This window comes from Triticum urartu, chromosome 5A (assembly GCF_056163025.1).
Source record: "Triticum urartu cultivar PI428250 chromosome 5A, HENAU_Tu73, whole genome shotgun sequence".
Taxonomy (NCBI): Eukaryota; Viridiplantae; Streptophyta; class Magnoliopsida; order Poales; family Poaceae; genus Triticum; species Triticum urartu.
The window spans coordinates 542,794,719-542,810,377 of NC_141877.1; the positions used below are offsets into that span (position 1 = coordinate 542,794,719).

At 44.6% G+C, this 15,659-nt stretch overlaps 2 protein-coding genes and 1 pseudogene across 3 annotated transcripts; 2 read left to right on the forward strand and 1 right to left on the reverse strand.

Annotated features, from left to right (window-relative positions):
- Window positions 1–835: 835 nt before the first annotated feature.
- Window positions 836–3,850, forward strand: LOC125556599 (BTB/POZ domain-containing protein POB1-like; annotated as a pseudogene). Its single transcript, XR_015602631.1, has 5 exons — window positions 836–1,088; window positions 1,659–1,777; window positions 1,854–1,917; window positions 2,564–2,847; window positions 2,964–3,850. The product of XR_015602631.1 is annotated as a BTB/POZ domain-containing protein POB1-like (transcript).
- Window positions 3,851–5,911: 2,061 nt separating this feature from the next.
- On the forward strand, window positions 5,912–12,141 carry LOC125507314 (BTB/POZ domain-containing protein POB1). The gene is made up of 6 exons (XM_048671932.2): window positions 5,912–5,917; window positions 6,769–7,207; window positions 9,246–9,361; window positions 9,443–9,506; window positions 9,914–10,190; window positions 10,289–12,141. The coding sequence occupies exons 1-6, from the start codon at window positions 5,912–5,914 to the stop codon at window positions 10,902–10,904; spliced, it is 1,518 nt and encodes a 505-aa protein (XP_048527889.1). The 3' UTR covers window positions 10,905–12,141.
- A 132-nt stretch (window positions 12,142–12,273) lies between these two features.
- LOC125510399 (DOMON domain-containing protein / dopamine beta-monooxygenase N-terminal domain-containing protein) lies at window positions 12,274–15,514 on the reverse strand. Its single transcript, XM_048675563.2, has one exon. The coding sequence runs from the start codon at window positions 15,368–15,370 to the stop codon at window positions 12,719–12,721; it is 2,652 nt and encodes an 883-aa protein (XP_048531520.1). The 5' UTR covers window positions 15,371–15,514; the 3' UTR covers window positions 12,274–12,718.
- Window positions 15,515–15,659: the final 145 nt, after the last annotated feature.

Genomic DNA, 15,659 nt, shown 5'->3' on the forward strand with positions numbered 1-15,659 from the left:
AAATTTGTATAAAAATGTAGACATGTGTTGAAGGCAAAAAAAGTGGTGAAAACCGAAGAAAGAAAGAAACACCTTAGAAACAAAGAAAAAAGAAAAACCCGAAGAAATCCGTGAAACCCCATGAGGAAACCAAGGAAAACAGAACAAACCAAAGGAAACTAAAAAATGATGAAAACTAATAAAGGAAAAAAACAATGAAAATGAATAAAATAGGAAAGAAAAGTAAAAAACCAACAAAAATGGAGAAAGGAACAAAAGAAAACCGAAGAAAAAGAAGAAGAAAAGAAAGAAAAAATCAATAAAAACTGGACTAAAACAAAGGAAATGATGAAAAAAATAAGAAAATAACGTAGAAAACTGCGAAGGCACAAAGAACACTGAAAGAAAAAAGAGAAGAAAAAAGAAAAAAAAAAGAAAACCGGAGCAGAACCCACGAACCAAAGGATTGAGTGAAGAGAAGCTAGCGAGAAAAAAACAAAAATGGGCCGGCCCAGAAATAACGGGAAGAGGGAAACCCTCACGCGAGAGCTGCTTCCATCTCGTTTGAAGCGAGATATAGCTCTCGTGTCCAGTCCATGAGTAAATAGTTTTAGCCACATAGTATGCAGAAGCAAAATGGTCTTTCATGTCACACTTAATATTGTTAGTGGCCGAAGTGGATGGGATGTCACATAGGGAATAAGTTTTACACATTGTGTCAAATAAGGAAGAAATTTTCATTTGGGCCAAAAAGGAAGCACATTTTAAGAAAAGGCCAAATAAGAAATTTTGTTTATACGGAATTCCACCCTACACCCCTCCTTGGTATTTGAGTCGCCTCTCCCTTCTCTCTCCGCCGCCGGGCCGGCTATCTAGGGTTACACCCACCAGTGCTCCCAAAGGGCGGAGGTGGTGGAGGCGGCGGCGCACGCACATGGCCGAAGGTGAGGCACCAACCGGGCTGGTGACAGGGCCGGGGGAAGAGAAGACGGAGGCGGAGGTGGATGCGGGCTTCGAGTTCGCCTTCAATAACAAGGCCTTCTCCGACAGGGTCTTGCGGATAGAGGTCGTCGGCACTACCCGCAAGCGCCACCGCTATAAGGCTAAAGGTGCGTACATATCGGCACAGTAGTACCGTGCAACCCCATTAGTGTATCACTAGTAGATTACTGGTACCACACTACTCTAAGCACCCGATCTATGTGCGGATGTGTATGTATTTTCACCTGTCTGCATCAAAGTTATCGATCATATTATTATGTGCCTTTCTTTTGCAATCCAATTTCTCCCTCATGTATGCAAATTTGTCTTCTTTCATGTAATTATGACCTGGATTTATGGTGAATTTTCCACCTTATATGAGCAAGGAGGTGCGATGTTATTCTAAATGCAAGGGGGGTCTTTAAATACAAGGAGTGCAATTATAACAAATTCTAATAGAATCCTTGGGGTGACATTTATGATTGCTATTATGCTTGATGAATCTCAATGAGTGTCCAATTTTCCTGATATTTTATTTTTTCATGTGTATCTAAAGGTGATCAAATGAATCTGCACACATAGTGAATATGATGTTCCATACAATTTTAACAACAAAATCTTGTCTCGTAACTATGATATGTGCCTTCTTCTAGTTTTTTTATGTTTCTCTATATTTTTCTGAACTTGGCATTTTGCAGATAATGATGGAGAAGGTATTGACTCTTCTTGTGTTGTGATGGGTACGTCAGTGTTACGAGTCAAGACCATACATGTCAGTTCGGTGATCCTCGCCGCAAGAAGTTCTTTCTTTTTTAAGGTAATTCTGATGATCTGAAATGCATTTGGTTTATAATCAGTTGACTCATATTTCTGATAAGCTTCATGTTTCTTAGCTTTTCTCAAATGGCGCGAAAAAATCTGGTCAAAGACAGTCAAAAATTAGAATTGCTGATTCAGGTAACTCATGTGTACGGTATACTCTTCCTCATCTTATTATAACCGATGATTCTAGTATGCTGTTGTGATTGCATTATTTACTCATGTTTTTTAATTCAAGCAATGTGATTATTGTAGAGAGGCCTGTTTTAGAGTTTCCTGCCCCATTTTTCTACTTTGATAATGAACTAGCTATTCTCGTTTCCTCTACAGACTTTGCCTACCAAATGTATATTTTCTCAGGCTTTACAAGTTTACTCAATTGACTATTGGAAGTCAATGCTCATACTTAAATAGCTATCTCTTCTATTTTACACTCCCTCCATTCCGCAATATATGGTGCATATAGAATTTTTTTTCAAAAGTAAAACCTTGTAGACTTTGGCCATATAAATTGATGGAAATGTCAACACAAAAAATATCAAATAGATACAATATAAATTGTGCCTCATGACGTATATAATGATATTTATGTGGTATTTTAATTATAGATATTTTTATATATAAACTTGGTCAAAGTTCATGAAGTTTGACTTTTTGTAAAATATATACATGCAAAGTCATGAAGGGAAGGGGGGGGGGGGGGGTCTAATTGTTACTGACTGAGATTTATTACAATGTTCCATCAATCTTTATGGCTCCTTGCTTTCATTTTTACTTGGAACAGAGGGAAATGCCTTTATGGAGCTTTTACGCTTTATGTACAATGGAAAGTTGAGACCAACAACCGAGTCCAGTCTTCTGGTTGATATCTTGATGGCTGCTGACAAATTTGATGTCGTTTCATGCATCAAGCTTTGCACTCAGCGGCTCATAGGCCAGCCTATGACCCTTGAATGTGCAGTGAGGTGCCTAGATCTGCCATGTTCCATTTCAATGGCAGCTGACCTATCAGAGGCAGCCAAGAAATTCCTTTCTGAAAGATACGAGAAATTCCTGTTAACAAAGTAAGTGACCCCATTGGATTGAGATACACTTTTCTTTTCTTGCTTTATTAGTGTACTTGTGGATATTGTTGTCACAAAATCATTATATGAAGGCATTACATGGTTTTGTTGCATTTCAAGTTCCAAGATGAATTGATGACGATTCCTCTCACTGGGATTGTAGCCATCTTATCAAGGAATCACCCTGGGGTTGCATCTGAAGAATCCGTCTATGACTTCGTGCTCAGGTGGGCCCATTTGCAGTACCCAAATTCAGAAGAAAGACACAAGATTTTGAGCTCAAGTTTACTTCCACTGGTGACACTAGGGCGTATCATGACCATTGCCATCCTAACTGACCAGTCATCTTGCGTAATTAACTTTAGTATAAAGCATGAGCACTGCCGCGGGCTCTTCCCATCAAGATCGATACGCTCGCCACCATTCTATTGTGCAGGGCAAGGTTTCTTCCTCTCGGCGCTCGCTAAAACTGAGCCATTCAACTTTTTTGGTCTCTTAATAAAGAAGCTAGAAGGCAATGGCCCACTAAGGGGGACAATAGATTATGAGATGGAGGTAACGGCAAGGCGGTCGTCAGAGTTTGCCTCCATATCGAGGCGCACCACCACCACCGACATTAGACAAGCTTTTGGATGCAGGATTCCTTGGTCGGAGATCAGTGCTGATGATAGCCCCTTCTTTGTCGACGACAATCTCCATCTGCGAGTTCGCATCAAGATTACGCCGCAGCCATAGTGATGCATGCATTTGCTCTGCTCTCTTTTGGTGACCGGAAATGTAGCGATGTAGCATGTGAACATCTACAGTTGGATGATGAAGGTTTCATTGTGTCGTGGACTCTTATTACCAGACGCATAACTGTCAAACGCGCGCACGTGTGTTTTGATGTCCGACGAAGTCGCTGAACGGTTAACGTGCACTTTGTCGTGAGTCGGATTATGTGACCATCTGTTCATGGTTATGTTTGGACATTTTTTTTGTTCATGTCAGTTGATAAACTTATTACTGAGCCACTTTTTGTTTTCGTGAGCGAGAAGAAGCCCCTGTTCTTTTGACATAGTCATTTGCTAGCATCTGCTCTGCTCTTTTTTGATGACTGGAAATGTAGCAGTGTGAACATCCAGAGCCTGGTGTTGGAGGTTTCATTGTGTCACGTATTCTTACTAGTGAAGTCGCTGAACAGTTAATGTGCACTTTGTCGGTAAGTTGGCTGATATATGTCGCTGATGACTCTTTGATTCGATGGACTTATGATCCTTAGAATGAATATTTTGTGATCATCTGTTCATGGTTATCTTTGGTCATTTTTCAGTTCATACTCCATGGCAGTTGATAAATTTCTTAACAATGTGTGCCCTCAGGGCAAAATTCTGCTGTATAGTTCAATGTTGTTGCTTGCAATGTGTGCTCCCTGGAAACAGGAACTTCCACAGCACACGCCTTCAGAGTGAAACGCTCGTGTATAAGTTGCAGCTTGAGCCTTTTAGTTTGAGAGTTCACCTTGGAAGAAACTCTCAACCATGGTCGTTGATGTGTGATTATCTAGAAAGAGTTAGAGAAAGGAAATAAACAGGTTCTTCAGAAAAGTACACAACCGCTGCGGATACTGCTTGTTCGTCACTCTGAACTCTGAAGTGCAATGTGGTAGATACTCCCTCCGTCCTATAATACAAAAGTGTTTTTTATACTAGTGTATTGTCAAAAATATTCTTATATTATGGGATATTATAGGACGGAGATAGTAATAATCAAGACAAAGAAGGTGACAAGATATGAAAATCCTAAATTTTAAAGACGTATTTGGTTGCCCGCATAGAGCCTAATCAAGCCCGCGCGGGAAGCAAGAAGCCTGTTTGGTAGCCCGCATACACTATTGGGCCTGCATTACACGCTTCTTAAAGCACCTCTGTGCCTGGCTGGCTGGAAGCACAAGAATCGGCAGTTTCTGTGAAGCCAGGCCGAGCGAAAGCGCAGCGAGCGGGCCCCTGCACCAGGAGAAACTGGAGGGATGCAGGGTGTTTACCTGGTGTCTTCTTCAACCTCCATTAAGCTCCTCTCTAATCTCCTCTCTTCCATGTCCCTTTAATCTACACAACGATGCTTCGATTCGTGGTAAGCTCTACACGAAAAAGATGCACATCGATGCTACGGTTCCATTCAGGCGATCGGTTCGTAGTTTCTTCAGCCGTAAGTTCTTAATCTCATGTTCCCGTTTGGAGCTATTCTGGACGAATTTTGTTAGATTCGTCGCGCACGATCGATCATTTAAAATTTACTTTGACCAGCAGCCTAATCTCGTAGTTCCTCACAACATTCGTGTTGTAAGTTTTTGGTTTCGATGATCGTACCTTCATCTCTCTTTGAATAGCAGTCTACTGCACTGACGCCGTCATGTCGAGCTCCTCTGCTCAGAGCCCTCCTATTCGTCCCTCTCGACGCCGAAAAACCTTCCCCTTAATCTCCTTGCCCGCGTGCTACTACACTAGAGTCGTTTCTGGCGTTGCTCATCTCGGCCTATTCTCTGCCGTCCTCCTACTACCCTGACGCTGCAATGGCGCGCACACTGCTTTCTTGTGTCCTCTGCCTCCGTGCACACTGCAGTTCGCCGCGCCGCTGACGGGGTCGATCATCTTCTCCTCCTCTCTCTCGTCCTACTACACTGGAGTCGTTTCCGGCGTCAATCATCTCTGCCTCCTCTCTCGTCCACTGCACTGACGATAGCATGGCGCGAGCACTGCATTCTCCTCCTCTGTCCAGCGAGCATTGCAACTAGTTCGCCGACGGTGTCGCTTGCCGTGCCGCCAACGGGGTCGCTCGTTCACGACTCCATGCTTGTCATGTCGGACACGGCACCAAGGCCACTATCCACTGTAGTCGCCATTGTCCGGCGCACACTGCACTTCTTCTCCCCTTCCCTCTGCTAGCTCTTAACCCTGTCTGTTAAGTGAAGTGCTAGCTCTTAATCATACCTCATGCGTGCAACCAAACACCGAGTTCATGTGCCGCTTGAGCCAATGCAGGCAACCAAACAAAGTGCACTTGCGTATTACGTAATGCAGAGATCCTAGATGCAGGTAACCAAACAACTCGCAGATGTCACATATGAGGCTGTTTTTTCAGAACCAGGCTAGGTTGAGATGTGTATGCAACGCAACTACTATTCACTACGGCAACCAAACACGCCCTAAATGATCGCTACTTCACATCAAAAGCTTAAGAGGATCAAATTCATACAAGCGCATTTCCCAACTTCCAAATAGGGCGGAAATGAATCATCGACCTGAAAAATCTGGCAGAAAAAAACCAATATTGACATTGTTGTATCTATGTCAAAGTTCCATGGAATGATCAATAAATATATACTATACTATATACGATGCTCTCTAATTTTAAAGGCCTCGCAATCAATCAATTGAGATCTTCAATTTAAAATTGGGTCATTCGATTTTGAGCGGATCAACGATTTCTCAAGGAGCTCCATCATTTAATTCTTTTATTAATACATCTTTAATTTGGAATTGGGTAATCTGATTTTGATCGGGTCAACGATTTCTCAAGAAGCTCTCTCTTTCAATTCTTTTAGTACACTATGCTCCATAATTTTTAAGGCCTTGCAATCAATTGAGGTCTTCAATTTGAAACTAAGTCATCCGATTTTGACTGGGTCAACGATTTATCAAGGAGCTCCCTCATTCTTTTAATACACTATTTCTCTTATTTCTCAAGAATTGATGCGTTGATGCAAGACTTTGACCTTTAATATGTCTATAAGATTAATATAAATGATATCCTCGTATTTATTTTGCAAAACAATTTTTTTATTTGTCTTTACACTAATTTTATAGACATAGAGTAAGTGAGAATCATTGTGCCTTGTATTTATTTTGGAAACAAAAGCCCTTTCTTTCCCGCCTCGGTATTCGAGTTTGGGAGAGGACTGAGCGCGCGCCCGCGGTCAAAGTGTTTCGCCACTGGCACACGGCGAGGTCACATCATCCATCAATGGCGTGGCGTCCGACCTCCCCTCCCCTCTCTCTCTCTCTTATTAGTGGAGCACCTCTCTGTCCCAAGGTCCACAACAGCGCCCCCGACCTTACCCACTGCCTCTCTCTCTCCATTTTACCTTCTCCCTCCGCCGCCAGCTAGGGTTACGGCCGCCGGGTGGCGCAGCTCAACAATACCTCTCACAGCGCCGGTGGGTGGCGGCGACGCGTCGACTGGGGGCGCGGGGCCAGGGCCAGAGGTGGACGCGGGCTTCGAGTTCGCCTTCGACAATGAGGCCTTCTCCGACAGGGAGCTGCGTATAGTGGTCGTCGGCGCCAACGACGCCGCCAGCCGCAAGCGCCGGCGCGAGGAGGCCGAAGGTGCGTACTTACAGAGGCATAAGTACCATTACTCATTAAGTGGATTCTAGGTGTCACGCTAAACTAACTGCCCGATCTACGTGCGTATATCCGGATTCGATACTGTATAAGTGTATATAGAAAGTATCTTTTTTAAGCTTTAGATTTCAAGGTGTTGAGATTCTCGGACATGGTAATATTTTCAGAACAACATCTCAGAATAGAATAAAATTCAGAACACCAGTTACCAAATAGTATATGTTGTCTGTACCCCCAATTCAAATGCAGCAATTTTGTAGTCACATATAACATACTCCCTCCGTCCCATGAATAAGATGTTATTACATCCAATAGATGTAATAACTTCTTACATTGTGGGCCGGAAGGAGTATTTGATTATTTGGATGTAGCAGTGGCGGACAAACTACGTTATACCATTCAAGTTGAGAATTGCCATTGGACAACTAAACGGATTTGGAATGATTTGTATGTTTATTGGTCTGCAGGCTTGGGAGATTCGTACTTGTTAATGGTAGTTATGTGTGATTCTTGTACCTTGATGCTTCAGACCTTAGTTTACAGGAACAAGCTGATCAATTATTTCACATCTTTCACATGAAAAATGATTTTTTCTTCAGAATCTGCAATTGATATATCCCCCAGTGTAGGATCCAAAGGTCCAAAACAAGTCCAAGAACAGATTTATTTATCAAAAGCGTTATTTCTGGAATGTATACTTGGATATGAAATTATGAATGAGCAAGTGTCATCCTTCATGTATTTTGTGAACATTAGTCCTTGAGTTGTTTTGTATCAGCGTCATCCTTCATGATTCAGGAGCCCCCTGTTCCACATTTTTTGAGGTCAACATTACTTTGTGTTTTGTCTGTGGTTCATTGTTGAAACATTTAGGGTTTATATACCTTGTCTCATGATCACTTGCTTTAAGGGGTATACAAACATATGTTGACAGTCCGTTCAACTAGGCAGTACTTGGGTTCTTGTGTTTCTTCGTAGGAGCAACATAAAATTACAACCCAAAACCTTTTCTAAGTAATTCTTCTTCATGCGGCAGGACTGTAGTCACATATTCAAGTTGGGAATTGGCACTGGACAGCTAAGAATATTTGGAATAATTTGTATGTGATAGGTCTGTATGCTGGCGAAATAGCAATCAACCTTTGATCGAAGGAACAAGCTGATCAATTATTTCACATCTTTTGCATGAAAAATGATATTTGCCTGATTGCTACATTGAATCTGCTATGTTTATATCTCTAAATATAGCATCCAAAGGTTAGAAGAACAGATTTATCACAGGTGTTATTTCTGGAATATGTGAACTTGGATATGAATAAGCAAGTGTCATCCTTCATATATCTACTGAACATTAGTTTGTGAGTTGTTTTGTATGAGCAAGTGTCATCCTTAATGGTTAAGGAGTTCCCTGTTCCACATTTGAAGTAAACATTAGTTCATGTTTTGTCTTTGGTTCACCTCAGTTTCCTTTGTTTTTGCATTGAAACATTAAAGGTCATAAATTAGCTTCCTGATAATCACTTTCTTCTAAGTAGTACAAACATATATTGACTGTGGTACACACTGGTGGTGTGTTGATACAGTAATTGCACAGTCTGTTGATAAACTAGGTAGTACTTGATTGCTTGCTTCTTCATACGAGCAACATACTATTTTTTTTGACGCGTGAGCAACATACTATTTACAACCCAATCCTGGCGAGATACAATTCTACTGCTTCTTGTTGCTTCAGAGGTATGAAATACATATTAATTAGATAAAAGAAGATAACAATACGAGACTTAGTCTGGTATTATCACACACATGCTTGATGCAGCTCAATGGGTATCCAGTTTTTCATATGTTTAAGATTTTGCCATGTTTCTAAAAGTTGATTTAATAAATTTGCGCACACAGGGAGAGTGACTGTATGAGGTTCCAGTTTTAACAAAAAAAAACATGTCTAGTAATTCTGTTATGTGCCTTTTCTTACCTAGATTTGCATGTTTCTCTATATTTATTGGACCATGGTATTTTGCAGGTGATGGTGGAGAAGATATCGACTCTTATACTGTGACGAGTACACCAGTTTTACGAGTTGAAACTATACATGTCTGCTCGGCGATTCTTGCTGCAAAAAGTAATTTCTTTCGCAAGGTAGTTCTGACGATCTTCTGAAATTCATTTGTTCTATATAATCAGTTGCCTCATCTTTCTGATAAGCTTCATGATTGTTAGCTTTTCTCAAATGGCATGAAGGAATCTGGCCACAGACAGGCAACAGTTACAATTGCTGAATCAGGTAACCAGTGTACGGTTTGCTCTCCTTCGTCTTCTTATAACTGATAATTCTAGTTGGTTATTGTGATTGTGTTGTTTTGTATTATTATTATTATTATTATCATTGTAGAGAGGCCTTTTTTGGAGTTTCCTGCCACACTTTTCTACTTTGATATCATGATCTCGATTGGCTCTCATTAGTCATTACCCTTACAAACTGTTGCCCCAAATGGATATTTTCTCACGCATTACATGTTTCCCCATTTGATTATTGGAAGTCGATTGTCATACTTAAATAATCATGTATGCATAAAACAGTAGCTATCCCTCTTCTTTTGTACTCCTCCATTTAATGTCACTGTTTGAGAATTCGTTGAACTGTTTCATCAATCCTTATGCCTCCTTGCCCTTATTTCTTACTTGGAACAGAGTACAAAGCCTTCCTGGAGCTTTTACACTTTATTTATAGTGGAAAGCTGGCACCAACTGAACCCATTCTTCTGGTTGATATCCTGCTGGCCGCTGATAAATTTGAGGCTGCTTCTTGCATTAAGCTTTGCGGTCAACGGCTCATAGACCTGCCTATGACCGCAGAATCTGCAGTAATGTGCCTAGATCTCCCATGTTCCATTTCAATGGCACCTGCCCTGGAAGAGGCGGCCAAGAAATTCCTTGCTAAAAGATACGATAAATTCCTGTCGACAGAGTAAGTAACCCCCATTGGATTGACATGCCTTTTCTTTTTCCTCCTTTAGGAAACATGTGGACATTGTTGTCATAATATCATTATGTGCGTCATTTCAGGTTTCAGGGTGAACTGATGAGGATATCTCTCACTGGGATTGTAGCCATTTTATCAAGGAATCACCCCGGGGTTGCATCTGAAGAATCCGTCTATGACTTTGTGCTCAGGTGGGCCTGCTTTCAGTATCCAAATTCAGAAGAAAGGCACAAGATTTTGAGTTCAAGCTTACTTCCACTGGTGCCAGTAGTGCGCAGCATGACCAATGGCATCCTGATGGACCAGCCGTCCTGTATAGTTGACTTTACTCTAAGTCATGGGCAATGCTCGGGGCTCTTCCCATCAGGATCGATACGCTCCCCGCCGTTCTATTGTGCAGGGCATGGTTTCTTCCTCTCAGCGCACGGTAAAATGGCGCTGTCCAACTTTTTTGGCCTCTCAATAGAGAAGCTAGAAGACAAGGGGCCAGTAAGAGGGACAATAGATTATGAGATTGAGGTAAAAACAAGACCATCGCTGGAGTTTCTCTTCTTGTGGAGGCGCACCACTACCACCGATAGTAAACAGGCTTTTGGATGCGGGATTTCTTGGCCAGACGTCATTGGTGAAAACAGCCACTTCTTCATCGACGACAAACTCCATCTGCGAGTCCATGTGAAGATAACGCCGCAGCCGTAGCCGTAGTGATGCATGCATTAGTGCCCCTTTTTGTGTTTATGAGCGAGGAGAAGCCCCTGTTCTTTTCAACATATGAAGAAACCTGAACCGGGGCTGCTAGCATTTGTTAGCATTTGTTCTGCTCTCTTTTGGCGACTAGAATGTTAGCTGTAGAACAAACCTTTACCGTAGCCATAGTTATTTGCTAGCATTTGTTCTGCTCTCTTTTGTCGACTAGAATGTAGCATGTGAACATCTATGGTTGGATGCTGGAGGTTTCATTACGCCGCGAACTCTTATCAGATGCAAAACTGTCAAGTGTGTTTGATGTGCACTGAAGTCGTTGAACCGTTGATGTGCGCTCTGTTGTTGGCTGATACATATTACTAATGACCTCTTTGTTTCGCTGGACTTGTGACCCTTAGAATGAATATTATGTGATCATCTGTCCATGGTTATCCTTGGACATTTTAGTTCATAGTCCTTGGCAGTTGACAAATTTCTTAACAATGTGTGCCCCAGGGCAAAATTCTGCTGTATAGTTCAATGTTGTTGCTTGCAATGTGTGCTCCCTGGAAACAGGAACTTCCACAACATGCACTTCCAGGGCGAAACGCTCCCATATAAGCAGCAGCTTAAGAGTTCGCCCTGAAATAAACTCTCAGTCATAGGCGCTGGTTGTGTGATTCACACATCCATAGCTCAAGGGATACAAGTCATACAAGCACATTTCCCAACTTGCAAGTAGGGCGGAGACGAATCATCGACCCAAAAACGGAAAATCTGACATGGAAAACCAATCTTGCCATTGTTGTATCTATGTAGAAGTTTCATGGAATGATCAGTAAATACTTTGAAGATGTTCCAATAGACATGGACATGTTTAAAGAGCTATAGCACTGGCAACATACAACAGACAGTACAACACCCTTTGCCTTTTATATCACATTCTCGGAACAAATATGTTGAATAATATCCCACTATGATGCACAATTTCTCTCCTTTGAATCCTCTGACTGGTTAAATGATGCCGTGGATGCAAAACAACTTAGTACTCCCTCTGTAAAGAAATATAAGAGCGTTTAGATCACTAGCTCTTATATTTCTTTATGGAGGGAGTATTTCTGTACATGGTCATATCCAGACACCCTTGAATGCAGATTACTCTACCATTTTTCATACGTACAAGCACATTTTTCAACTTCCAAATAGCATTGGGACAATATTATCACATTGGCGCAAAAAACCTGGCATGAAAAAGCCAGTCTTACCACTCATCAGTGATATTCTCTACTGCAAAGTTTAATGGAATGATCAGTCAATGAATTGAAGATGCTCCAGTAGTTATGGACATGTTCAAAATTCTAAGCACATTACAACATCTGATGCCTTTTATCTCAAAATGAATATTGAATAGCATTAGCACTATGATACACAATTTCTGTCCCTCGAATGCTCTGCCCAGTTAATGGTGCTGCGGATATAACAAAATGTATATCTTATCTCTCTTTCTCAAAATCTGATGGGGAAAAGAATTACTTGGGGGCAATGTAACAAATTGTGCCTGTCTATTGTGAGAAAACAAAATGTACACTATACAATCTGAACAGTGTGACGCAAGGAATCAAAGGCATAATTTGAAGATCCTATGTAGCCTGGTACCATTCTGCCATGTAGAGGAAACAAGCATGAGAAATTCAATTTTCTTTCTGAGCGGAAAGTCGCCGTGCTTGTGGACACCATCTGTTTCTGTTGTATGACTGAAAACAGGAATTGGTGTGTGTATGTGTGTATCTGACACTGGGAGATAAAGATTGATCTATGCTATCTACTACTCATCTAGTGAGAGGCTCAAGCTGCACCTCCATTACACCAGAAGGCCTAGATTCTGAACTCCTGGCAGAGCTGTCAGGATGCAAGAGATCAACCGAGTCATCTTCCTCGGTGTTACCTAGAACCCAGTGCCCTCTGAAGCTTCGGTCGCCGCCCCTTCGTTTGACCTCTTTATATTCCAAGGACAGAGCTATAACTATGGCCGAAAGCACCCACAGCATCAAGGCCCAGGTGAGCTCCTCTACATTTTCACTGTCATACCTGTGGCCTAAATGCTTCATTCCGGTGAAAAGCGCCACGACTCCGACGACAATTGCTGACCTGCCTGTGATGACATGTAGGTACTCCCAGAGGACACGGTTCTGGGGTGGAACCTCCCCGTTAGCGGGCCTCTTGGGCCGGAAATAGGCATTGAGTGGCTGAAAAGCTGCCAACAGTAAGGCTGACAAACCAAACTTGACGTGCACTGAATCGACATAGAAACCTCGGAGCTCAGCTGCAGCAAAAAGGACGCCAAGGAACATTATAGAGATCCCAGAATACTGCAGATAGACATGTATTTGGTACCACCCGTCTCCCTTCAAGCTTTTCAAATACCGAGCAGCCAATATTCCACCAGGAAGCAAAATGCCCCAGGCCACAAACATCATAAATCCATGCACAGCCAGAACGGGCCGCAAGTCCTGTTCTGCCTCAGCTGAACCTCTCAACAAAAGAACACGTATGGGGCGACTGCTTGTGACCGAATGCATATTACTGTCCGTCAGATCATCTCCTGACCAGCTTGCACCCATGGCCCAAACAACCTTGAGAGGTGTGGTTGGATCAATAATATTCTTGCACTCTACCTTTCCAGTACAGGAAGGCTTAAGAGGACGTGTAAACTCAAATGTAATAACGCCATCTTCTGATTTACACCTGACATAGGTTAAATTTTCAGATGTTGAATGAATACCTGCTGCACTCTTTCCATCAATCCAGTAAGTCTTGACCCTGCCAACTCCATCATTGCCTACCCAGCCAACATAGGCATAACTGTTCAGCATCCCACTCCCAAACGCGACAGCAAGGTACCCGCTTTTCTTCTCACCTCGAGCTGCTATGGATATAGAGTCAGTGGACAGAGTCCAAAACAGAGTAACCTGCTGATCATCCAACAATACACTGTTATTGTACATGTCGCTGAGGCCTCCATCTACCACTTGAACCTTCCACCCCATCTTTGCTTCATACACCGACTGGTAGTAGACAAGATCAGGTGTATTCCTATCAGGCAGCCAAACCAGCTCTGTGGGGGTTGCTGGCACACCATGAACATCAGGGCCACCGGCATATATGACCTCAGTCTTATTCCGCAAAGTGGCATTTCCACCGATGGGGTCTGAAGTGACATACAGTGCCACATCATGACCAGCCTGCACTGAGAACTTCACCGGCACACCCCTCTCAACCTTCAGCAGTGGCGCCTCCTTCTTGTTGATGTATATCACCTTGTCCGGGTTTGGTGGGTTTGGGTAGCGCAATGCTGGAGCGGATGTCACAACCAGCGGTGTCTTCCCATCGGCAATGATCCTGTCCTGGTCTTGCTTATTGTCAGCATCCAACGGTCCAAGGCAACTGTCCACCACCTCGGACAAATTGACCCTCATCAATCCAAAGGTTTCGTCCCTCGGCCCCCCATGGTTCTGCGGGAGGTAGTGTGGGCGCAGAGTGTCCGGCGGACGCAACTTCCCGATGGCCCAGACCACAGCCATCTCCTCCGTGGCACCAACAGGCACATCATACTTGTCATCTTCACTATCGAGTTTCCTCTTGTACCTGACGAAAGACACGCCATCGCGCCGGTGCCCATAAACCAGCCTGGAATTGTTCCTCCCGTCATCATAAGCACTGTCCGGGCACACTCCCGACACTGGCAGGTCATCCTTCCCCATGGTGCACTCGCTGTAGTCGGTAATGTAGTAGTCCTCTGCGAAGGGCATACCTTCCTCGGTGAAGCCGGCGACGACAACGTCCGAGCGGACCATGGCGGGGGAGTTGGCCTTGGGGTCGGCCCACCCGAAAGCCATGTAGTACTCGGAGCCAACGGCAGCCTCAAGGCCGATGTCGACCTCGCCGGCGGACACATTGAGCGTCCAGCGAAGGCGGTAGCCCTCGGAGAGCTGGACGCAGTTGTCGAACATGGTGGGCGCGGCGATCCGGGAGGCAAGAGCGGCGGTGGTGTTGGAGGAGTTGGAGACGGCGGATAGGAAGACGTGGCCGAGGTCGGAGGAGGTGTCGGGGTCGAAGATGGCGAGGAGCGGCGGCAGCGGGGCGGAGAAGGGGAGGCGGAGCGTCTCGTTGCGGAAGGTGGCGTTGAGCGGGAGCGGCGAAAAGGGGCGGCCTTTGGCGAGGTCGTCGAGGGAAGGGCCGTCGGCGGCCCAGAAGCGCGCGGAGGGGGAGGCGGCGAGGAGGTCGAAGCGCGTGAGCTGGAGCGCGCAGGCGCCGGAGGGGTCGAGGCGCACCGTGCCCCGCAGCTGGTGCTGCAGCATGGTGAGGTCCGCCGCGAAGCCCGCCGTGAGGTTGGTGTGCCGGCACGCCGCGTCGGCAACGGCCGCCAGGACCGCGGCCGCCACCGCGAGGCTGGCGAGGAGTGGGGCGAGGGCGGGGGCCATGGGATCACCCGGCGGCCCGCCACGCCGCGGCGGATCCGCGGATCGAGATCTGGGCCGGCGGGGCGGCGGGGGGTTGGGATCTGGGGTGGACGTTGGACTTGGAGCGGAGTTGGGTTCGGGAGAGTAGGAGGCCGGGCGGCGGGACGGTGGCGTGCGTGGGAGGCGAGGCGGGGCGGCCGGGGGGCGGTGGATATTCGGAGGAGGGGAGGTTCTCGGTGGGGTGGGGATGCGACCGCCGCAGTTTGCTGTGGCTGTGGCGGTGGTGGCGAGGCGACTGGACCGGTGCGGT